The sequence below is a fragment of the Centrocercus urophasianus genome, unplaced genomic scaffold (genome assembly GCF_019232065.1).
Source record: "Centrocercus urophasianus isolate 14NV4802_14NV808 unplaced genomic scaffold, USGS_Curo_1.0 seq_10, whole genome shotgun sequence".
NCBI classification, from domain to species: Eukaryota; Metazoa; Chordata; class Aves; order Galliformes; family Phasianidae; genus Centrocercus; species Centrocercus urophasianus.
The window spans coordinates 11823529-11848414 of NW_024884142.1; the positions used below are offsets into that span (position 1 = coordinate 11823529).

Consider the following 24886-nt stretch of genomic DNA (forward strand, 5'->3'; position numbering starts at 1 on the left):
AAGCTTTAAAAGCATGGGTCCTTTTACAATAGAGTTGATCAGGATCAGGGTTAGACAAAATATCAACACTCACTTGGAGTGCATTCTATTCTGTTGTTATATTTTTGCTTCCATTTTTCTGTAGTTCATGATGTGATGTAATGTAACATCCATTGTAGTAGTGTGACTTCATACCATACTGATAACATTTTATATTATTGATATTGGTAGAATTACGACAAGAGCAATGCAGTACACTTTTAAAAGAATAAGTGCTGATTCTCTGAGACTATTTATTGCATGGAAAACTGAGATTATTCAACTTGCCTTGATCTTTGGAACAGTGATGAGCCAAAATTAGTAATTATTTAGAAATAGTCAACTAAAAGAAATAATGCTAGGAGTAGTGTGGAGCTCCATCAAGGGAGGATTGGGTTGGGTGGTAGGCAAAAGTTCTTCACCTGATAGTGATTGGGCACTGGAACAGGTTTGCTAGGGCAGTGATCATGGTCCCAAGCTGCCGGTGTTCAAGAAGCGTTTGGACAGTGCTCTCAGACTTAGGGTCTGGTTTTGTAGTTGTGCTATGTGGAACTAGGAGCTGGACTTGATGGTCTTTGGAGTCCCTTTCAATTTGGGTATTCTATGATTCTATGATGACCAAAGAGAAGGTAACTGACTTTGAAAATATGTGTTTTGCTTGATATTTGCATGTTGCAAATCACTAAGAAGGCAGGCAGCATGGAAACAGTGTACACAATTTGAGTTTTATGAATGTATTTGATGTAGTTTCATTTAATAAATCATTTGGAAATCAGAAGACATAATACAGCACCAGATACAGAGTCACTAAATAGTCTAGATTCGAAAATAACTTCAGGATAATCAAGTCCAACTATCAGCCTGGCCGTCTCAGTCCCATCTCTAAACCATGTCCTATGCTTCGTCATTTATGACAGAAGGAAAAAATTCACATTGGATAAATTATTTCCATTGGTTTTTAGGTAGCTCGCATACTTCAGTGTGCATTCAAGTTAATGAGACTGAAAATAATCATACAAGATATAATTGAGAGGTAACAGTGTGTTGGGGGAATTCAATATAGTTCACCTGGTGAATCCTTGGAGACAAAAAAGTAATCTCAGTCAGAATTGACTCTGATCTCATGTACCTTACTTTCATGTGTGAACTCCAGTTAGACGGTTCCTGCACTGTTTCTTGAGTCCAGACTCAGACTCAGGATTTAGTTTTGTGCAGATTGTCTCTCTGCAGATTTTCTGTGTGTGTGTTTTCTTGAAAACCAACTACTGTGGTTATTTGTTACTTTGACTGATCCACTTTGAAGTTTGTCATTTCTATGCAGCAAGCTGAAGTAGGAGTTCCAGCAGAGAAGTCATGCACTGAGATTGCACTGCTCTAGTCTATGAAACCACTGCTATTGTAGCTCGAAGGTATGTCTTTAGTTAGAAATTTATACAGATTTATGTAAATATGTAGATGGTTGCATTTTTCCAACAAAAGTTTTCTTTTTATGAGAGACAATCTTTCATCATCAGGACAAATATTCCAGTGCAGATCTGAACAGCAGTAGGAAATCTTTCCTGAAAGAGGAAGTGGTGATTTCTAAGTTGATAGTTCATTTTCTAAGTCAACTGTGCATTTTTGAGGTGGGAAGACAGTTGGAACAACCTGAGTGGAAAAATCCTTACAGATACAGAAGCAACAGAAAAATAAAATATATAGATCTGTTACCACAGCAAACATTTCCTGCATTTGACTGATCTCTGGTACTCTAGTCTCTGTCCTGAACATGTCTAGTGTTACAAGCCATTCATTTGCACAGTATAAATGGCAAATAAACAAGACATGTAAAGATTCCATAGCCAGCTGAGATCTAGCTGCACTATGGAGTCACTACCTTCTGCTTTGTGAGAACTGCTGTGTGCATGATTGACACTGACTGTTTAGAGTAGCGTGGTTACAGTAAGAAGTTCTAGTTTAACTTTTTCCTTTTGAAATTCCAGCTGACAGTGTGCTTTCCAAAGATCCTAACTTACAAACTCTCTTGCCTTGTTCCACTTCTCTTCAGCTGGAGTAATCAAAGCCTACATCTATGTCTGTGAATAAAACAGGCCATAAAACAGGTCTACTCATTTAATACTGTGTCCAGCTGCTGCAGTCCATATAGTTACTCTTTAGCCTTTCAAAATAGAATGACCACATCTGGATTGCTTCCTGGGAATGATCCCTAACCAGTACCACTGTACTGTGCCTGGACATTGTTGGAAGGATACTAGATTATTCAAATCAAAATCGTGCCAGGGCTTCAATAGAAGTTTAACAGTATGAATAATTAAATGTCAGTGCTTGGTCGCCTGTCCTGCCTCTGATTAGTTTACACTAGAATGACTATAACCTGAGTGACAAATTCCATTTTGTATTTGCTTTCTCCTTATTTTGTGGCATGTTATTCACCGTTCTCTGTCACTAAAAGATACGAAAACAGAGAGATGTAGATAAAGAAGCTAAATAAAGTGATAATGGAAAAAGGAACAGACCACTTAGCATAGGATTTTATGTTTCAAATGAAGTGAAGTCTGTCAGTCACTCATTCACAAATCTTTGTCCTTCCAGATCGTTTGCCACTGAAATTGCTGAGGGCATAGAAAGAGAGACAGGAACAAGAAATTTCAGTGATATTCCATTTTGCAGTTCTCAGTGAGATGTGCCTCTATCTCCTCTGGCAGTTACATCAGATTATTAACATAATCTGCATAATCAAGCGCAGTCAAATATAATTAATTAAACTTATAAGGTAGATCAGTCGAATCCAATAGGATGCATCTCAGTCCATGTAATTCATGCAGTCACAAGCATCCATCCCATCTGAGGCATCCATAATACCCCATCAGCCTTTTCCTATATAAGTTTGTCTACGTTTACAATCTAAAGATGGTTCTTCTTGGGTTGCTCCTTTATTCCATCCTCCCTGCAATTCCTTCTATGTCATATTAGATATATTGTTAAAATTCAGTGAAGAACAATTTAAAAGCTCTGAGTAAAAACAGTTGGAATAGAATTCATCCCATCAACTTCATTTATAGCCAGTCAAGAAAAATAATCAGTTTTAGGGAATAATTCAGCCAATATATTTCAGATCCCCATCTTAAGATAAGATATATCACACCCTGAAGATGCCTGTTTATTTTTGTCCACTGCCTGTAGACAAAATCTGGATGGCTAGTTCACATGAAAAGTGTTCGGTATGGACATCTGCATTTAGTCAGATATCTGAACAACACTAATGAGAACAGATTATGTATGCCTACAGTAACAGTTTCCCACCTGTATTTCTCAAATTTGTATATGAAAAAGAAAATATTAGTTTATGAACTGAGAACATGTTCTCCGGGCTACAGCTTTTGCAAAACAATGATATTGGAGATGAATGTAGATAGGGATCACTGTCTCCTGAGAAGCTATTGCAGTAGCTCCATGAGAAGCTTCATATCAAGAGTTGTCTTAGTGGCTGTTCTCCCATCAGTACAGCTGGTCCTCTGCTCCCCTGCTGTTTCTCTGCTATATCTCAGCATTTGGAGAATAGCTTTGGCTGCTTCATTGTGTGCTGCCCTGCTGAGTTCTGCAAACGTGAGAGAAAGGAAGAAACTGCTGTACTCCACTGAGTCATTATGAATCTGTGAGAGAGAGCATCTCCTTTCCCTCGTATATACTTCTTGGGGAGCAAAAACAGGATGAAATGAATACCAGTCATCAGCTAAAGATGCCTCATTATTTGTCAAATTCTGAATCAGGTTAAAAAAGTTAAGGACTGACTGACCCCAATTATGGTCCCCAAATAAGTGTGGTCTGAGCATCGGTTAAATTGTATTGTCCTGGCAAATCCGGTGTATCCATCTCTGATCATGGGTACTCTTGATGAGTTCCTTCTCAAACCTAAACATGTGTCTTGATACCAAATACTGCAGATGCTGCAAACCATTCATAACTGGAATGACTGGACAGGGCCCTGAAAACCCTAAGAACTTCTAAGTCAGGCCTTTTTTCAGCCAGGGTTGGACCAGATGACATCCAGAGGTATGTGATAAGTTCTAAGATCAAAGAAAGGCAAGGAGTATCTTGGGAGGAAAAGAAGAAATCCTAAGCTGACCACATCATCATGGGCCAGGAGTTAGATTTTTTTTTTTAATAAATTTTTGTGTGTCTATCACTAGAAATAAAAATGTCATAGATGTGGTCTTGTAAGAGAAGCTTCATCAAGTGCCTCTAGAATCTTTTTCCAAAACTGTAGAGTTTATTCCTATATCAAGTAGCTCATGGATGATTTACAAATAACTGTGTTTTAAAAAATATGTTGTAAATTCATTCTTCTGGATGATCCAGTCCTTTATCTAAATTCCTACTTGATTTTATGATATTAATGGGAATGACTGAAGAACCTCTGTTTTCTACCAATACTTCACATGAGTACTTAGAGATTAGAATGCTAATCATGGAAGTCTTAACATAAATAAGGCATAATAAGAGACTGTAAGAATGGTTTAAGTTAAGAAAAAAGAGTGTTTAATGGCATTTATTATATACTTATGCATTGAGATGAGAATACACTGCTTTGTATTGTAACCAAAGTTTTCAAAAAGGCTTCTATGCCAAAGTATTTTATCAATATTAATATTTTTTTTAATTTCAAATATATTTTAATACCAAAAAAAAAAAAAAAAAAAAAAAACCCAAAAACAAACACAAGGAATGCTTTTGTATATCAGGAACCACTCCTCAACAAACAAAATAATTCAGATCTGTAAGGATGCCTTTTAGTCTTTAGGATAAAAAAAAATAGTAATACTTATTTTTCCAGTGAGCAGAACAGGGTAATATGTGGAATACATAGAAAATAAGAATTTCAAAATGTAACAAGGAAAAAAAGAAAGAAGAAGAAAATACATGGTAAGCCAGTAAACTATGTTCAGTTTTTGAATGTCTGTACAGGCTTGCTCTGTATTCTTTTCACTTTCTTTATAATACTGAATCCTACTGTGATGTGATGTGTTCTTTTATCTCAGACCATCCTTGCCATGACTAATTACTCCTATTCTTAATTTATTTTACTTTGAACATCAATTATTATTTGAATATTGTAGTTATTACAGGAGATTCAAAGAAGTAAAACCCACTATTATAAGCGTAGCAATCTGAGAGGGTGGGTTTTGATACACACACATGCACACACATCTAATGTAATGATTGAAGTGCATCAAATACAGAAGTGAACAGTTTTTTTCTTTTTGCTGTCAGTAGGTAATGTAAGGTCCATAAAGGAATCAAAAACTGTAAAGATAAATTGTTTTGGTCTTTACCTAAAGCAGTGTAAGAGAATTCAGGAATTGTTGCAGATATGAAAAACTGCACGAGGCCAACTTCATTTTTCAGTGTGTGCCTCAAATAGGCAAATTTAAAGCCTTGTGCTCTGGTCCAAATCTCAAATCAATAGGAGTATTCAATCTTCTAGAGATTTTGCTTAGTAGAGTTGTATATGTGTTCTATTTCTTCAGTGTGGAGTGGAGAAGAAACCAAAACCCTTTCAGAAGTTGCTGTAAGCTCACTAAGTTTTCCACATTCTCAGTTTCATTACTCTTAAGATTCTTCCGTTTAGTTGTACATTCAGTGTACAAAGAACCTTATCTCATATGATGTTGAAACGTATAAGATTTGGAATTTGTGTCAAGATTGTTTTTGCATCTTGATATAAATATGCATGTACCTCATTTTACAGCTTAGAAGAGTAAAATGGCAGCACATAGTAACATATGCTGAGCACTTAGGAACTAACAAGAGGCAGCAGCAAGAGCAGTGAAGTATCCTACAACAGGTGATGCTGCATGGATAATGAAGCCATCTATCTGGGCGGGAAGCCTATATGCCACATGTAGATTCAGCTTGTTAGCCATCGTGTTTTCCCATGCTTGGGAGAAATTGAGTAATTTGATACACAGACCACACATTTGGAAATTCTTGTTTCAGAAGTCTTTGGTCTTCAATAGGTTGCTATTATTACTGAAGTATCATTGCCTCTCTCTGCAGAATCTCTCAAACTAACTGCTATATATTATCATACTCAAAATGAAGGTGCCATTTTGCATTCCTCCTTACACTAAAATCATAGCAAGCCATTTATTCCGTCAAGAAGTTGTTCACATAAATAAATGATCGAAACAAAAGGAGGTAGCACGGATATAGAGGCTACAGCCCTTATTTGCCAGTGACTCTTTGTATGACACAGAGTCACTCACCTGCTTTGTACCTCAATTTCCCATCTGTACAATGGGCTTAAAATACCTACCTCACAGGGGTGTTGTGAGGCTTTTTAGTATAATGTTTGTAAAGTGCTTTGAGATCCTTGGATGAAAGGTGTAATAAGAAATCAAATTATCCACATTTTTATTTTTTACTGCCATACAAGACTGCACTTTTGTTCAGATGGCTAAAGACTTCCAGCTCTTAAACCTATTCCACATATTCCTCACCATAATTTGCCTGACATTTGTTTTATCTATTGGGGGATAAACAAAACAAATTTTGCATTCACTAATTATTAAATTGTCATAGTATTCTGGGAATGAGAGCTAAAATAATCTAATATTTGTTTTAAACTGTGTTTCATATTCCTTTTCCATGCAACCCCAAATCTTACTGGCGGCTCTTCATCTAATTAGCTGACTTGTTTCTTTTTTAGACACTCGGATGCTTCTCCAAATAAAAAAAATGTGATTTGAGTCAGTGGTTCTAAAAGTTCTGTAAGGAATAGATTAGATTGTTTAGTCCTACATACTTTGCAGTCATTTAACAAAAAAGCTATTAAATAACATCATGTAAAGGTTAGTAGAAGTTACAGGTTAAATCTAAGGAAGCATAGAAACATGAAGTCTAATCAAGATTAGATTTTACTCAGCTGAATAAAAGGCACATATGTTCACATAGAACTGCGAGGCTGGCATATTTTGTGGAAGTGAACTAAGACACAATCTGATTTATTACTTAAACTTTTAGTTTAATAAACAAGTGACAAGGATGCTTCACTAGACTAGGGCAGTAGGCTCAGCATACAACAAACTATTATTGAGGAGATGATACAGTATGCATAAACATTGTATTTGTTGGAATTAACTGCTTCATAGTGATAAGAAATGTGTGAAAAATAGTTGTTAAAAAAAGTAGCAGATCTAAGAAAAGGACAAAAATTGAAAGAGGAGGAATGAATCTAAATTAAAATATTTTGTTTTCCTGCCTCTCTCATCCAGAATTCATGCTTTACACCTTTCTCCTCCACCACCTTTTTTTCTTCTTCTTTTTAGGACTGAACGGGCAGGAGCCCTGAAAAGGATATAACCAAACAGAATAAAAAATATTATAGTTACAGCTTTCACCCAGCTTCACCTACTCAAAAGGAATTTACATGTCTTCATTCATACAGTATGTGACTCATATTTTGACTTTTTACTGTTGTGGAGGCAAGCTATAACACATTCCTCCCTTGATAATCATTTACATGACTCTTACTCATGTAAAAGCAAACACAAAAACCTTTATGTAGAAAACAAACCCTCAAATTTATTTGTTTTTTTACATTTTAGGAGTTGGCCTAGAGTAGTCACTTTTTTCCTGAACAGTTCTCTGGATGGCTTTTGAAAACATTTTTTCCCCATGCTTTATTTCATTATTCTGAATTTAAGTTAAATTTGGACTGATTTCATCAGTTTTTCTCTGTGTTTCATACTAAGCCTGAAGGTACTGCTTCTTTAACTACTTCGATAGTCCTTTTTCTACATCTAACTGCCAATCGCATCTAGCTCCAAGAAGTAACCCCAAAAAAGCTGCAGTTTCTACTTAACAATCTTCTTGGCAGTAGGTTTTAGTCTTAAATCTAAATAAATGGGGTACGTACATTTTGCTTTAGAAAATGATCACTAGTGTAATGAAAAATTTGATTTTCCGATAAAGCAAACTAATTATCCTTAATTTAAGTAACCCTTAAATACCTACTTCTATGCAGACATTCAGGGTAAATTTTTTTCACATAGGAAGCATAAGTGACATCCCTTACTATTAAAAACTGATACTCGTATATATGTAATTTTTAGTAGACAGAAGCATGAATATGAATTATGATTATCTTGAGAGTAACAGCAACTAGAATAAAACCATCCTTAATGATAAATAGGTAACTCACTGCTGACTAAGAACATCTTGTTACGTGAAAACAACATAATACGCTTTCCTGCTAATTAGCCTCCAATTGTATTGAAATGTAACAGGTAATATATAGTAACTTCCATGCAGAGCTTCTTTTTCCTAGACATAGCCTAGTCATCTATCAGGTCTGCTGCTTAACTACAGCCTACTATCATCCCAGGATCCCTAACCACTGTGTAGAAGCAATACTATCTTATGGCTGAAATATTAATTATTGTGCTGTTGAGCTTTGTATTTAAAACTCTGATTTACTCTCTTGTCCACTGACCTGAAAATTACTTTTATAAAAAATCATTTTTCTGTGATCAAAATGTTAGTATACAAGCCTACTAGTTGAACTTTTTCTACTTTGTTTTGCTTAGCCCAAAACATAAAGTCACACTTTAGAAAGTGCTGTATATTTAGGTGCACCAGTGATGCAAATACATCTGAGCAGAAAATATGATATTAGCAAGTTGATGGACTAGCTTTTGACTAGGTTTTAATTGTTGGATCTCTACTGATTTCTTTGAGTTTGCAATAGATTGAAAAACTGGCATAACACGTCAACATAATGACAGACTTAGGAAATTTCCTTTCAGTTTGTGATGCTAAACATTTAAATATTGCTTGATAGTTGATCATAAACAACAAAATTTATGAGACATTTCTTAGTAAGCCATGGTGAATGTATATCTGTTTTAAGAACGGGTCTAATAATAACATAACTTCTGAGTGAACATGAGATGTCAGAAAGTGCTCTCTGGATGATATTCATCTGACCAAATACAGATATCTTTAAGGTAGGCATCTGCTCTGAGCCCCTTTGTTGTCAATGAAGAGAAACAGGCACTTTTAGTAAGTAATTCATTTAATTCTGAGGAAGATACCTTAGCCAGATCAGGTGGATTATACCCTTATAGTGTCTGCCTCTTTTACTGATCAAGGACAGGAATATCGAGCAGCTTACTGGGATACAGATGCCTGCCTTACTCATGTCTAAAGTTAGGTGAAATGAATCTCACCCTTAGGGCCTCACACTGGCTCAGTCTTAATACATATTCCCCTTACAACCGCTGCTAAATCAAAGCTAAGTAAAAAACATGCTGCACCTCTATGTTAGAATGCACAGGGTAGTAGATAGCAGCCCTACCATACATGTATGACCATATAATTTGGGCTAGCACATTAACTTAAAATTGCATTATGCATATAGTTACTTCTATCTTCCATTCATATAACAACTCTTTTAAAATTTGTACTTCTCCACAGTTGATGTAATTAAACTAATAGATTGTGATTTCTGCTCTTGGATCCACTAAGTAAAATGTTATTTTGATCTTAGCATGTAGTCATTGGTTCTACTGTTAATGATGTGTATGATGTTAAAAAAATAACCGTTTCCTGTTGTGTGTATTTTTTTCTCTTCTGGTGAATTTTATTCATCATTAAGAGAGTAAAACCAGTAGTGTTCACTCCTTTCCCATTTACCATATTTACAGAATATGAAGGAGTGAGACACATTTGAAACCTAGGCAGTTACGTTATATTAGTAATATGGTTGCAGTAAACCCCATAAAACTAAAATTAGAGATGAGAAAGAGAAACTGAATTTTGTATGCCATAGCATTTTATCATAGTAGTAGTGAGCACTTTGATTGTTTTTATCTTATCAGTACTGTGAAATAAATTTGTATGAATAGCAGAAAAACAGAAATAGCCCTATGGACTATAGAGAAATTCACTTAATAAAACTTAACTGCACATGGGCCTTAGTTGAATAGAATTGCTGTGTAATTAACAATATCTGACATGCAGTTTGTTTTCTGTCCATGTGATTGCAACAACAGTTCCAATTGTAGCCACTTTTTTTCTTTTCTTTTCCTTTTTCTTTCTTTGTTTCTTTCTTTGTTTCTGTTTTTTATGCAGAAGACCATCAAATGAATTGTCACAATACTCGAATAATGCAAGACACAGAAAAAGACGATAACAATAATGATGAGTATGATAATTACGATGAACTGGTGGCCAAGTCATTGTTAAATCTTGGCAAAATTGCTGAGGATGCAGCATACAGAGCCAGGACAGAATCAGAAATGAACAGCAATACATCTAATAGTCTGGAAGATGATAGTGACAAAAATGAAAATATTGGTCGGAAAAGCGAGCTGAGTTTAGACTTAGACAGTGATGTTGTTAGGGAAACAGTGGACTCCCTTAAATTACTAGCACAAGGACACGGTGTAGTGCTATCAGAAAACATTAATGATAGAAATTATGCAGACAATACTTCACAGCAAGATAATAGGAATATGAACTTTGTAATGTTAGGGAAGCCTGTGAACAATGGACTTACGGAAAAAATGGTGGAGGAGAGTGATGAAGAGGTGTGTCTCAGCAGTTTGGAGTGCTTAAGGAACCAGTGTTTTGATCTGGCTAGGAAACTCAGTGAGACAAACCCACAGGAAAGAAATCAACAGCAAAACATGAACACTCGTCAGCATGTCAGGCAAGAAGATGACTTCCAAGGAAGAACACCAGACCGGAATTACTCTGATATGATGAACCTAATGAGGCTTGAAGAACAGTTGAGCCCCAGATCTAGGACTTTTTCTAGCTGTGCAAAGGAGGATGGTTGTCACGAAAGAGATGATGATACCACCTCTGTTACTTCAGATAGGTCTGAAGAAGTGTTTGATATGACAAAAGGTAACTTAACCCTGCTTGAGAAAGCAATTGCTTTGGAAACTGAGAGAGCAAAAGCCATGAGAGAAAAAATGGCAGTGGAAGCTGGAAGGAGGGATAATATGAGATCATTTGAGGAACAATCTCCAAGACAACTTTCTGGGGATGACAGGAAGCCTAAACCCAGTGACGGCCATGTCAAAAAGCCATATTATGGTAAAGGTAATATTTCTATATACCGTATGTTATGTCATGAGAAAGTATGAACTAACGTGTTAAGTTTTGCATAGAATTCTGAAATGAATTTATTAATTCCACAAAATGGTAAATTTGTTTAAATTGTGGTAGTATGGCATGATTGTAAAATAGTTTCATGCTGTGACTATGAAAAAAAAATCATTCTGCAATGTTAGAAATATGCACAGTATTTCAGTGAATATCATTTGGCTAAACTGAAAAAATAAGTTTTCGGGGAAATAAACAAGAGATCATGTTGAAAGAGGCAAAGATTTTTCTCATATTTAATATATTTTATAGTGATTATTAAAAACATGAGAGAGTGGAGTTTTATGTACCAGGTAGTCAATCAGCTTTGAAGTGCATATTTTACAGGTTGGATTGGGTAGGTGGCATTGTGATTTATAAAATTATCATCAAATGACAGTTATTGATGAAGCCTCTCCCATCTAAAATGTAGAATTGCCTGATAGAAATTGAACAGTATCAGAATGACCGATAACACAAGATAGGGGCAGTGACTGCACATTAATTATCTTAAGATAGTAGGGTAATGGAAACCATTTGCTATGCAAGGCATGGTGTGGCCTGGGCTGAGATCAATAGCAATTTATTTCTTATGTGCATTCCACTTCACTGGTTTCATTCCATTGTGGAAACAGTTAAGGTGCTGCCTTGACCATAATTCAATATAAAAGATACAAACACACACACAATATATACACACAGAAAAAAAAAAAAACAAAAAAAAACAAAAAAACTTTTTTTAAAAAAGTGAAAACACCAAAAAAGGCAAACTAAAGGTTTACTTTAGAATGCATTTTAATTTATGGGATTATCCTTGTTATGGTGTGTTTATTTTACCACATTCCTCTTTAACATATCTACATCTGTACTGCAGGGCTGTGTTGTATAAATTATTCAATACCTCCTGAAAGTGAACAAACACCTTTAATTCCCATTGACTTTAGTGGAAGTTGAGGACATGCTATTATTTCTTGGGAGCTGCTAAGTAGGGACTAGGTTTATCTTGTATTTGTTATTATAATAATAGATTCATCTCTGAAAATGAACTGAGATGTTGAGCATTTCCCTACTTTTTTATAAATCATTGTTTTGAAAGACTGATATCAGCCTGAGACATTCAGGTAGGCAGAAAACATCTTGGTCCAAGCAAGGTTTTGATTTTTTTACAAAACTTTAAGAAAAGTAATGTCCAGTCTCTTAGAAAAGCATGGAAATTACTATTATCAAAAACTCTTGTGAGATGTATTATAGCGAAGTGTTGTTGGCTTTGACTATATATATATATATAAATATATATATGGTCTAATGAAGGCTATCGTGATGTTGGGTATTTGGGAAAGACAACTTTAGTTTAGTATATTATTGCATTTCTATTTGGATGTCATTCTAAATGTTGTTCACATATGTCACATATGTTAGGTGCCTTTTCCCTTTGAATATGTGTCTGTAATAAAACTACAGAAAAAAAATGGAAAAACTATTAATTTTTCAAGAGCTTTTTAACTCTTCTGTTTTCTATCCTTCCAATCTTTATAGACATAGACTGTATGCATTTATGCATATAGATCTGCTATCTCCCAAAAGACAATATAAGTCCTAAAACAATATAGGTAAAAGACAATAGCAATAGCGTGGACTTAATATTTCACTAAATTCTAGAGCTTCTTTGAAACATCCTGTCCTTTAAGAGCTGTAGGCTGAATTGATAATAGGTCCAAACCCCAGCAAGGGAGCCAAAAGACCGTGCTTTGTGTTGTGGTCATTTGGACCAAGAATGTTGTGGAAGTTTGGACCAAGATATGTTGTGGAAATTTGGACCGAGAAACATTGTGGAGTGGATAGTTCTATGCTTTCTTTAATTAAGGTAATAAAAAAAAATTGATTCCTTCCTTACATTAAAAAGGTAGTTGTTGAGAAAGCAAGCTTTAAGTTAGACAGTTGCTTATATCATTTGTTCTCAACTGATACATTATCTTCCAAATGCTCCTAAAAGAGACATCCACAGAGATAAATGATATGATGAAGTGGAAACTTTTGGGGTACACAGGTTTGCAATGAGAAATACTTCAAGGCTTCTGTCTTGAACCATTAAGGGACCACTATTTTTTCCTTGCTGTTTAGAGCTTTTGTCTGAAAATTTGTGAATTTAAACATCTTTTGAGTGCTCTAACAACCATCATTCAGGCAATAGGTCTAGTGGTTGGCAACGCTGCACATAGCAGGGGGGTTGAAACTAGGTGATCACTGTGGTCATATAGCTATTGTGACATGGAGTGAGGAAATGTTGCAGAAATAAATAACAGTATGCAATATTTCTCCCCTTTGGCAATGAAGGATTTGCAGAAGAGTATCTAGTGTTCTGTAAAAAGTTATGGAAAGTTTAGTCAGATGTCTTCCATTAAAAGCAATGGGAAATTTTATGTAAGTTTTGAAACAATTATGAAGAGTATACAGCATCTTTTCTGACTCATTAGACCATAAAGGCTCCTAAGTATCTGATACGTACTACACCTTTCCAGCATAGTCTTGAATACAGTAAAGAATTGTCTTGATGCTTTAAGATTTAAGCGTCAGGATCCTCAGTTGCTCCAAATTAGAATATCTTCATTAAAACTCTGTGGAGCTCTGGCAACATGAAGTAGCTAAAGTTCCTCTAGATTAAAATCTATAAAAAGCCGTTATGGTCTATTAATCATCTACATTTTTTACAGTCCTCAAATATTGTTATATTTATATAATTTGTATTTCATTTATGTTACCTTTTCATATATCTAATAGTTTTATGCATTCCAAAGTTCTTGACATGAAGAGTCGCTTAGAACTGTGTATGTATGTAGCTGTGGGCTTGATGTTCTAGTGGTCTCAGCACAGGCCTATTTGGAAAGACCTCTAATCCCTCCTTTGACATTCACTCCTTCTGTGGCCTTGGTTTTAATTTTTTGATCTCAGTTTCCTTAAGTATTAGATTATGGTATTTTCAGGAGTGTTGTGATAACTCTATTGCACTTTGAAGATGGATTTGTGTGTACGTTTATTATTAAAGAGAGTAAAGCAAAGAACTGTATTTTACAGTCAACATACAGGCTAAGTAAAATAAAACTTTTGCAGTTAGGGATTCCATTTGCAAAAGTTAAGTTTTAAATATTGTATTAAAATGGAAGAATGTATTTAAGACATGGAGAGTCACTTACAGTGAACTAAAGTATTTCGCTAAAATGAAGGCGTTTCTGAAGGACGTGGAATGTAAGAGTTTATTTGCACAAAACTACCAGAGGGAAATCAAGGAAAAATAAGTCCACAACTGAATATGAGCTCTGGATTCTAAAGCTTTAAAAAATGGATTGTGTGTGAAGATCTGCAAATATTGAAATTGCCACTAATCTAATTACACTGAGGGTTGCATTTGTTAAAGATGGGATGGCATTTAACGTAAGAAAGATCCTGTGGAAAATGCATAGCAAAATTTTCTTTTCCAGAGGAGAAAGCATAAATCCTGAAGCAGAGCAATGATGAGAACAGGAAAATATACTTAAATGAGGATAACTCTGGGTATCGAAAGGATGCTGAACAGAAAAAAAAAAAAAAAAAAAAAAGAAAAGAAAGGGAATATCAGTTTACTTTGACCCAAAATGGTAGCAGTGAGAGTATTCTGAATTCTATTCCTTCAGTACCAATGTAAACATTTGTACCAGTCTCAAAGTTTGACTACTGTGGTCAAGACAGTGTGATATGATATGTATCATGTGCTGGGCTGGAAGGCTAGTAATGTTATTTACAGATGTTCTGTGAAAGGAAACCAGCTGATGAAGTATGCGAACACATACTAGTTCAGGATTAATTTCACCACCAGTTCCACTACTTGGCAGAAAACTTTATCTTTCTGAAAAAAAGTCTCTTCAGACTTTTCATTGATTTGTAGACAGAAGATCCAACAACATTCTAAAAGATCGTTAACCTTTTAAAGTTGTGAATATTCAAGCAGCATACATGCATTTTTGTTATGGCCCAAATTTCCACAGCAAATACTGTGTTTTGTAAGTCTGATTACAACATTTACCCCATCTTAATTTATTGAAGAGAAAGGATTATGTACCTAATTTATACTGCTTCATAAGGAATTTAAAGAAAATAGAGTAATCTGCTCAGAGTGCAGAATCTTTGAATCATTATGCTAAAGAGCTGGGTTTGCTACTGTCAGGAATTGAACTTCTATGACAGTATGTTTGTAGACTTCAATATATCAGGCAAGTAAAAATGTAAAGATGGGAAACTCCAACTAAACAGTTTCCAAATGACCTTACACCCTTGAGCTGATGCTTGCCAGCTGAACATTGATTGACAGTGCTATGGCTTTGCTATAAAAAGGTCACTTTGCAATCACTCTGGATGGTTATTGCTGTGATCATAGGACTCTGCAGTCTGAAAATGATATAATGGGATAAAAGTTCCAGAACTGTGTTAAGCAGTAGTGGTTTCTTTTTTTTTTTTCTTCTAGTTTTCTTATGAACATTTACCAAAGAGTAAATGACATGATTAAATGAACCTTCTTACAGAAATGTGGAAAGCATCATTCACTTGACACATTTGTTGTAAATTATAGATCCCTCAAGAACAGAAAAGAAAGAGAGCAAATGTCCTACCCCTGGGTGTGATGGAACTGGCCATGTAACGGGGCTTTACCCCCATCACCGCAGTTTGTCAGGATGCCCACACAAAGATAGGGTCCCTCCAGAAAGTAAGTTCACATTGTTTCATGGAAACTGGGGATAAAACTACAAGGATTTTTCTAGCATGCTGTTAAAACTTTTTATTTTCAAAGTTAATTTTATTTTTTAGTATGGTTTGTCTCAACTTAGTCAACTGTTCTGTGTAACAATTTTTTCCTTTATTCCATCGTTTCCATTCTCTACTAACTTTTACACTAAAACAACAACTTTTAAAGCTGTATTCTTTGATTTTAATAATGCTAGGTTATTCATGTAGATTTATTTAGTCAACAGACAAAAAGGTTTCATGAAGATGTGCACTGCTTTTACTTCTGCGTGCTAATGTCATATCAGCTGTCTCTTGTCTTGTACAGGAATAATTTTATTTGAAAAACTTGGAACCCCTTTCCTCTGTTATTGTTGCATCTTAAACATAATTTATCTTAAACTAATTGATATTACTAAAAATAACAATTTGGCTATATACGCAGTTATAAAACTCAGGATTTTGAGCAATATTTCCCTGTCAGTTACATGGATGGAATTTCCTGTCATGTCAGTGGATTCTGTGCAAAGGAAGTTCACCCGTCTAGACATAGATAGAGGCAAAAGGAAACATTAAAGACAGGATTGCAATGATCTCCAATTTCCCAGGGAAACTAGATGCTGAAGGACAGGAAAGTGGAAATAGATCAGCACACCAAGAGAAGCAGAAATAAGAAGTCTTCTGTTTCATAGTAGTTTCTTCCAGAAATAATGAGGAAGTGCTTTAGGAAACTTTGCTGCATCTTGGTTGATCTCTGAACGCAGTAGATCAGATAGATTTATTCTTCACTTTGTAAGACCCTGTAAGTTCCTGCAACACAAGTGTTCTCTCAGTTGCTCAAAGTTCTCTCATTTTTATAAATGGTAAATAAAAAGCTCTGTAGAAGACTATGCAAATCAAAGAAGAATATAGCTTTAAACTGTTTGCATGCTCTTGTACCTACTAAAATGGAAAAGGTGAGCTCATCCTTTTGTTTTTTTCCTGTGATGTTGGCCTTGTGAAGCATGTTTCAAGAACAGCCTTAAATAGTAGGAATTTCAGAGTAAAACTGCATCTATACATGTTTTAGTACACTGATGATGGGATGATGATGATGGTTATCATTTAATCAGTATATGTGGTTTAAATTTTCAGTTCTTTAAACAGTATTTATTCCATTTTTTAGTCAAAGAATTTATTGATTCTGTTAGAACTTTTTTTTTGAGTGAGAACTAAATGCAGATTTCCAGACTAGTGCTTGAATGAGAAAACGAGGAATTTACAGGAGTTGGATAGCCTCTTTCCATAGAGTGATATATTGTCATCCAGCTCTGAGATGTGGATTCAGACACATGGAACTGTCTCATGTAACAAAAAAGCTTGTGATAATTTGGAATTTCTTAGCTTGAGTTTTGATTCAGAAAAGACCTGCTCTAAGCAGCTGTAGGAGTTAATTTTCCATCTAGTTTGCAATGGAAGCAGATGTAAACCTGTTACTAGCGTAAGCTTGTTCCACTTGTTTCTTTTTGTACAAAGGTTGGGTTGTTGTTGGTTTTTCTTTTTTTTCTGTTATTATTATTAGTTGCTTTTTTTTTTTTTTTTTTTTTTTTCCACCATCCCTCAATTTTTTAACTGCTTATTTTTAATTTTTAGTCTTTTTTAACAAAAATTCTATCACTTGCAGTTTTCATGTCTGTGAAAAATACAAGTTAAAATCTGAAAGGGCCAATTCTTCTCATCGAATAGACATAGCTATGTGGATGTGGGCAGAACTGGGCCCTACATCAATTGGGTTGTCCTGTAGTTAGTATCAAATTCTAATCAGTGTTGCATTGAGGCGTATTTCAAGCAATCCAGTGTTCCACCAGTATAACTTGAGAGCAGATTTTCATTCTCGAGCTTGATACTGTGTGCGTAAAGTCATATATTCCGAGTACATACATTTTCTGGAAGAATTTTTGTAGTCCATAACTTTTTAGTGGACTGTTGCTAGCTCGCTGTTCGCTGTTGAGCAGATCTTTGCTCAGTGTTTTTGTATGAGGATGTGGGAAGTCTTGTGCTTCATTGTTGCACTAGAGACACATTTGATTATAGGTTCTGTAGCCTTCATAACTTTCACTGTTGCCCTGTGTTAGAGTATAGGGTCACAGTACTTACTTCCCTCATCAGGCTTTATTGGCTATGTGTGTCATGTGTATTTTGAGGAATGCTGGTTGTTAATGAATCCTGCTTTGTTTTAAAATGGTTTCATATATACTGGGATTTGATTTTTTTTTCTTGTTTTCATACTCTGCTGTTTTCTCTTACTCTCCTTGTCAAGTTCTTGCCATGCATGAAAATGTTCTTAAGTGTCCTACACCAGGCTGCACAGGCCGGGGCCACGTAAATAGCAACAGGAATTCCCACCGAAGGTAAGGATGCCATCACTGGACACCAATCTAGAGGGAACAGTGCCTCCAAACTGCAGCCCTTCTAGCTGTCCATGGCAGGGGGGGAGTGTGAATGTGTGTTCTGTTGTGTTGTTTCTAAGATTGACAGATGGTGCATCATGTGCTTTATCTGCTTTAAAGAGTTATATTTTTTCATATGTTTTCTGAGGAGGATAAATGTACATTTGCCTCAGAATGGATGAATTGATCTGCAGAACACATTTCAAGCATCCTTAGCTTTTGGGGTGTTTTTTTTTTTTGTTGTTGTTGTTTTTGTTTGTTTTGGTTTGTTTTTTTTTTCTCCTTTCTGTTTTGGGATTAGCAGTGATGCAAAATGAGTATGACTCCCTTACGGGCATGTCACAAGGAGACTGAAGGATCTGCCAACATCATCAAGACTAGGGCAGAGTTCTTGTCTTCACTCTCTTCAGAGATTATATTGCATGAAAAACTCCACTCTACTTCTAAAAATGATTATTTTTTTATACATGGGAAACAGCATTTTAGGTACACAAACATTGTAAGAGATAACTTTTCTAAAAATGTACTTTTGACCCTGTAGTCCTCATTCACAACTAAGAAAGATTATGAAAATGTCTCACTACATTAAAAAAATTAGAAGATAAAAATGTTCAATAAAAAAAGTCAAAAGGAGATCAAGAAAAAAGGTAACTTTTCTGTAGTTTCTGAAAATTACTAATAGAATCTTACAGAAGGGATGCAATTTCCTTTTAATTTTTTTTAGACAAATAACAAAATTATCAAAATATTTCTGCAACTTTTAGTAGATCACAGTATTCTCACAAAATACAAGATCTTGCTTGTTTCTTTATAGTTAAAAAAAAAAAATAGGAAATATGAGTGGAGGGTATAAGGATGCAAGGTTCCTATTTAATTCCTTTTTTACTGTTAACTGTAGCGTCAATGCGTAAGGGACTACACAGGTACTGAATGCGCAGTCTTGTCAAACTCTGCCTTACTGGAGCCCCGTGTATTTACTGCATGCCTCCTGGAAGACTCTTGTGGGTACCTCACCCTGTACAATTTCTTCTCTGTAGTGGTGCTGCTGTTAGATGCGGCAAAAATCTCTGAGAAGGCATCATGGGATTTACTACTGCTTGAAGCAGTATTCACTTCTGGTTGAATATCTACTAGATTATTAGAGGTGTCTGAAAAGAGCATGTCAATAGAGAGCAGCTGCCCTCTGACATGACTCCAGAGCCCCCTCGACCCTCTGCAGAGGTAGGAAACTGAAGAAGGGCTGAAAGGAGCAGTCTGCAGTCTCTGCTCACCTCCTTCTGCAGCTTTTGGGGCATTTTGCTCTGCTTCGCTATTTTATTTATTTTTTTCCCGGTAGAGAAGGGAACATCTGGGAATGCACTGATTTGCCTTTCATTTTCTTTTCCTGTGGAGAACACAGAGAACTGCAGTCGCATAAACACGCAATAGACCATGACAAGGAAAGGATCCCCTCCATTGTCAGGTCACAGGTTTTTACAGCGTCACTAAGAGCACCATCTGCTGGCATCAGATACTTATTTTTTACTGATTTTTATTTATTTATTTATTTATTTTAAAGGCTTATTTTAGTCACTGCAATAGTAGTTCAGCATTTTCAAATTTAATTGAATTTCAAGTGCAGAATTTCCTTTCAAGTTGTATCATCTATTATTAGAAAACATACCTTAGTGCTTGAATTCCATGAAAAATCACTAGGCGTAACATATCTGAGATGTAGATTTAGAGACCTTAGACCAAATTTTGCACTCATTTATATAACTTGCTTTTGATGAAGGTGAATAAAGTGTGAAGCAGTGCAAAATTTGGCCTACATGGTGTTTAATCATCCTTAAAAGCCATTTCATTGACAACATTTGTAGATTCGTAAAGGTTACAAGTCTGCTAACAGAGCTGCACAATAGATCCCAGGTTATTCTCCTCTTTTACTGGTATGTTCACTGGGTGACATTCATAAATAATCTACCCACATACAATCAGAGAAGAACAGTTCTAAGATCTACCATGTAACTTTGAAAACAAAAGAAAGGAAGTCTATAGAAAATCCACATGACCAAAAAGCTTTTGGAAAGTCTTTTCCTTCAGATTCATCCTGATACACGCTAAGGAGGAGAAGGAGTAATTGGATCAGTGCTATAATGTGAAACTACGCAGGACAAGAAAATTAAATTTCCTTTCTGTAATTGCAGCCTCTCTGGATGTCCTATTGCTGCAGCAGAGAAACTGGCTAAAGCTCAAGAGAAGCATCAGAACTGTGATGTGTCAAAATCAAACCAGGCATCAGATCGGGTTTTAAGGTATTAGAAATCACTATAATACTTATTATATGCAGAATTCATCACACATTCACCTAATCTGAGAATTTATATTTATATACATTGTATATACATATATATCTCCTTTAAAGAAGAGTTAGAATTAGGGCTTCTGGATCCAATTCTCACAGAGTATGTTTCCCACTCAATTTACATGGGGGAGGGTTGGTAATTATTTTGGCAAATACATGTAAAGCTGAAAAGCTCATTTTTGTCTTAGGCATTGTTTGGTGTAAAGATGACTGCTGGAGTGCAAAGTCTAAGAACAGTGTGAAAAAAGTTGGTATCTTTTGGGAATAAACTAATATTTACCGGTAAGTCTTGGTTTTTTCAGCAGGCTTTTACTAGTAAATATCAGTTTAAATTAAACCAGAAGCCCTATTTGCATTACCAAAATGGTTGCAGACCTTTTTAACAGCACACTTGGAAAAATGATGAATACGGCTTAGATCCCAAAATAAAGTCAGGTGTAGTTCTTTGTTCCTCTACTCACGTCCAGGAAGGATGGAAAGAAAGAAAATTTGTGCTAAATTTTATATGATCTTGAACCACTTTGACATAATTATACTCCTTCTCTTCATCCATATATTCTTTATTAATCCAAAGCTATAACTAGCTTTCCACTAATGTCTCCTCTTTTGAGATATATGGGTGGAAAAAATACTGTTTCTAAGGAGCTGAAGTGTGAAGGATACATGTGAAAGAACTAGACTTCTGCATGATTATTCCAGCCTTGTACTGATGATGCCCCAAGAGCTGCAGAATTTCTCAGTGGATACTGCGGTATTTGTGGGCTGGGATAGGTACATCCCTCACAGCTGTCAGGAGGAGCATGGAGGAACTGCCATAGCTTTAGTTCCCAGCATTTCCTATTTATCCCATTCATTTCTTAGTATTGGATTATCTTCTAGATTTGAAATCTGATAGGGTTGCTTAAAATGAAATTTTGTATTATCAAGATTATTCTTTGCATATTCTCTAAAGCTTCATCTAGTCATAATATTTAAAAACAACAGCAACAACAACAACACCGTTTGGACAGAACTAAGAACACAGATTTATTGCTCACATCTGTGGATTTTTTTTCTTGGGCCTATTGACTTCTTTCCTTGGATTTTTTTTTTTTTTTTTTTTTTTCTTAACTACCCCCAATTCAGATTATTCTACTTTTCATGTAGCATCCCAGACAGTTTTCTTAGAGAAAGATTCTTAAAGCCTATTAATAAACAAGAGCTTATGTGAGAATAGCACAGTTTCTCATTGGTGGAAAAAGGCAAATTAAAAAATACAGTGGTTTTTATCACTGTTCATTGGGGATGCCATACAAAAAAGGCAACTGCTCAAAAGCAGCATCCAGTTTGCTGGAAAACTCCCTAGGAAATTGCACTGCAGTCTTAATGTTGCTTGTGAGTCTGCCCTGTGTTTCACATTTTATCAGCAATTCAGATAATACTTTCATTTTATCTCCTACTTCCCTTTTACCTTTAAGTCACTGAAGTCTTTGAGAGGACGAACTTGGGAGTTAATTATGATATTTACATGCAGGCAACTAATAGGGAGACAGGGATGTTCCGAGACTAAGTCTTAAATATTTGTCTTCATCCCAGTTTCCATCCCACTTTCATTTAGAATTTCTTGAAGAGAAATCAAATTCATAAGACCTCTGTTCCACAGAAATTTTGGATTCACACTGAATATACAAGAATTGAACTACATTTTATGTTAGCTGAACGTGGATTGTCTTGAGGTAGAATCAAAATAATATTCATATCAGCTCATTGTGTAAATGCTCCCACTGTGCTTTGGAGGAAGAAATATCCAAAGAAGTGAGCAAACATAAATCAAAGGAAATAGTATGACTAATGTGATTTTTTTGGGTGTTCTTTACATAAATATCCTAAATTATATGAAAATGAATTGGTTCAGATAACACATAATATTCAAAACCTAATTCTTAATAGATAACACATTCCATTTTGCCAACCTTCCTCTGGTCTTGACTGAGTTTATGATCTTACAACTGTTCCTTCTATTTCCACTGGTTGTAAATGCAGTAAAGAAAAAAAAAAAAAAAAGGAGAAAAAACAAAAAAAAACAAAAAAAAAACTTGACAGTATGATTTTTGATTCCAGCAGAAGCACCTAAGGTGTACTGTTCATCATCTTTACCTCCTGCTAAATGCAGTGGGTAGGCAAGCATCACTGCATAGAATCTGCTTGCTATAACCCATTTATATTACACTTTCTTGTGTAGGAAGGGTTTGCAGGATCTCACCTTGCCTTATACACTGAAAGCTAATGAGTTCTGTGTCCACATGCAGAAGACAGTGTGACAGTGGAGAAGTTCACTACAGCATTCCTTCACTGAGATTTCAAACTTTCTTCAAGGGCCTGAAAGAGATCAGTTGGGACTTTTCCTGACTGTCTTCTCTGATCCTAAAGGAAAGAGATATTTAGCTGATATACGTTTATTCTGTATTCACTCAGATAACTTTGCTTGAGATATTTGTGTAGCAAGACTTGCAGCTCCTGCCCGAGCCCTGCATTTAAGGGTGAGCAGGACATGTGAGGCAGCTGGAAGTCCACAGAAATAGTGAGAGTATCCTGTGTATTTCTCAGCATCAACTCTATACTGAAGGATGAAACAAGACTAACTCCTTTGGAAAACGTACAGGAGAACAGCATGCAATTCTGTTGAAAAAGATTTAGAGGAAACTCCATTAATTAAATCAAGCTTCCCATGCTTTCTTTTTTTTTTTTTTTTTTTTTTTTTTGACATTTGAAGGAATTTGTTCAAACTTCTTCTGTCAGTTCACTTGTCCTTTTTTGATTCACCTCCCAAAAAGAAAATGTTTGCTATGTGATGCAATTACAAAGGGAAAGTGGAACCCTGGGGTATTTTAAAACAGAATTTTAAAATACTTTTAGATACAGAATACATTTAGCTGTATTAGAATTAATTTTGTCTAGGCTTTGTTCAAGAAAATATGTATTGTTTGTCTGCTGAAAATAACCAAACAAAGCAAATGCAATAATCTATTGCTGTCTCATGAGTGCAAGAAATAACTAAGATTTTCTAATCTGAACTATAAATTATGCACAAACACAGTAAACTGAACTGCATCTAACAAACTTTACATATCTTTAATTTCTAGGCCCATGTGCTTTGTTAAGCAATTGGAGATCCCTCAGTATGGCTACAGAAACAATGTCCCCACCACCACACCCCGCTCCAACTTGGCCAAGGAACTAGAGAAATACTCTAAGACTACGTTTGAATATAACAGTTATGACAACCATGCCTATGGCAAGAGAGCCATAGCTCCCAAGGTGCAATCCAGGGATATATCCCCCAAAGGATATGATGGTAGGAGGTGCACACTCTTATACATGAGAGACAAGTTTGCAGTTAATCATGTTGTTGTATATGTAAACATCATATAAATAAGACATGTTTTCATGTTCATATAGTATTATGAGGAATGCTGTCATGTGTAAGTTCTTTTTAAAGGCCTTTTTAAAAAGCATTGTTTTATATGGTCCTTGCTTCACAATTGTTGCACTGGCAAAAGAACATCTCCAGCTATTAAGCTCCTGGGATGTGTTGTGATTGCAGTAAAACTAAGGAATAGAACTAGTTCTTGTGATGCAGGAACACTGCATTATGTTGCTGTCTGGGAGACCTGGCCTCATGGGTCACATTAGGATTCTCATTTCTGTACAGCAGTTCAAGTAACTCATAAAGATAACATACGTACTCTGGGGATGTGGAAGTAGAAAACCTGGATCTCATTGCACTTCAGATATCTATGCTACTTACGTAATGAGGCATTTGTGTTCATCCTTGTGAATTTCTGCTTTTATCCTTGTGCATACACCTGTAGAGGTCTCTGGGAAACCTCACATTACATTTAGAAATAGACTGAAAGTGGCTTCAGTTCAAATGAATAAAATAGTGTCCGTCAGGCAAGAGGATTTTCACTAGAGGACAAAAATGAACTAAACGATGAAGAATGCAGGATTTGGATTGTAGCTTATGAGGACATCAAGATTTTTTCAGAGCAATACTAATTTGATATAGTAATAAGTGTCTTTTTTTTTTTTTTTTTTTTTTTTTTTTTTTTTTGTTGGTGGTTTAAATATTTTTTTTTTTTTTTTTTTTTATTATGGGAAATAAAATTTTGTTTCAGAATTTTATTTTTGAAAAAAAAAAAAAATACAA

The 24886-nt window shown here is 35.4% G+C and overlaps 1 protein-coding gene across 1 annotated transcript in view; it reads left to right on the forward strand.

The window, feature by feature from the left end:
* MYT1L (myelin transcription factor 1 like) overlaps window positions 1-24886 on the forward strand; it is a 124664-nt gene that overhangs the window by 37418 nt on the left and 62360 nt on the right. Inside the window, 5 exon segments of the mRNA XM_042818586.1 lie at window positions 10153-11130; window positions 15773-15907; window positions 18224-18314; window positions 20540-20647; window positions 23820-24031. Coding sequence (XP_042674520.1) covers window positions 10153-11130; window positions 15773-15907; window positions 18224-18314; window positions 20540-20647; window positions 23820-24031 — 1524 coding nt within the window.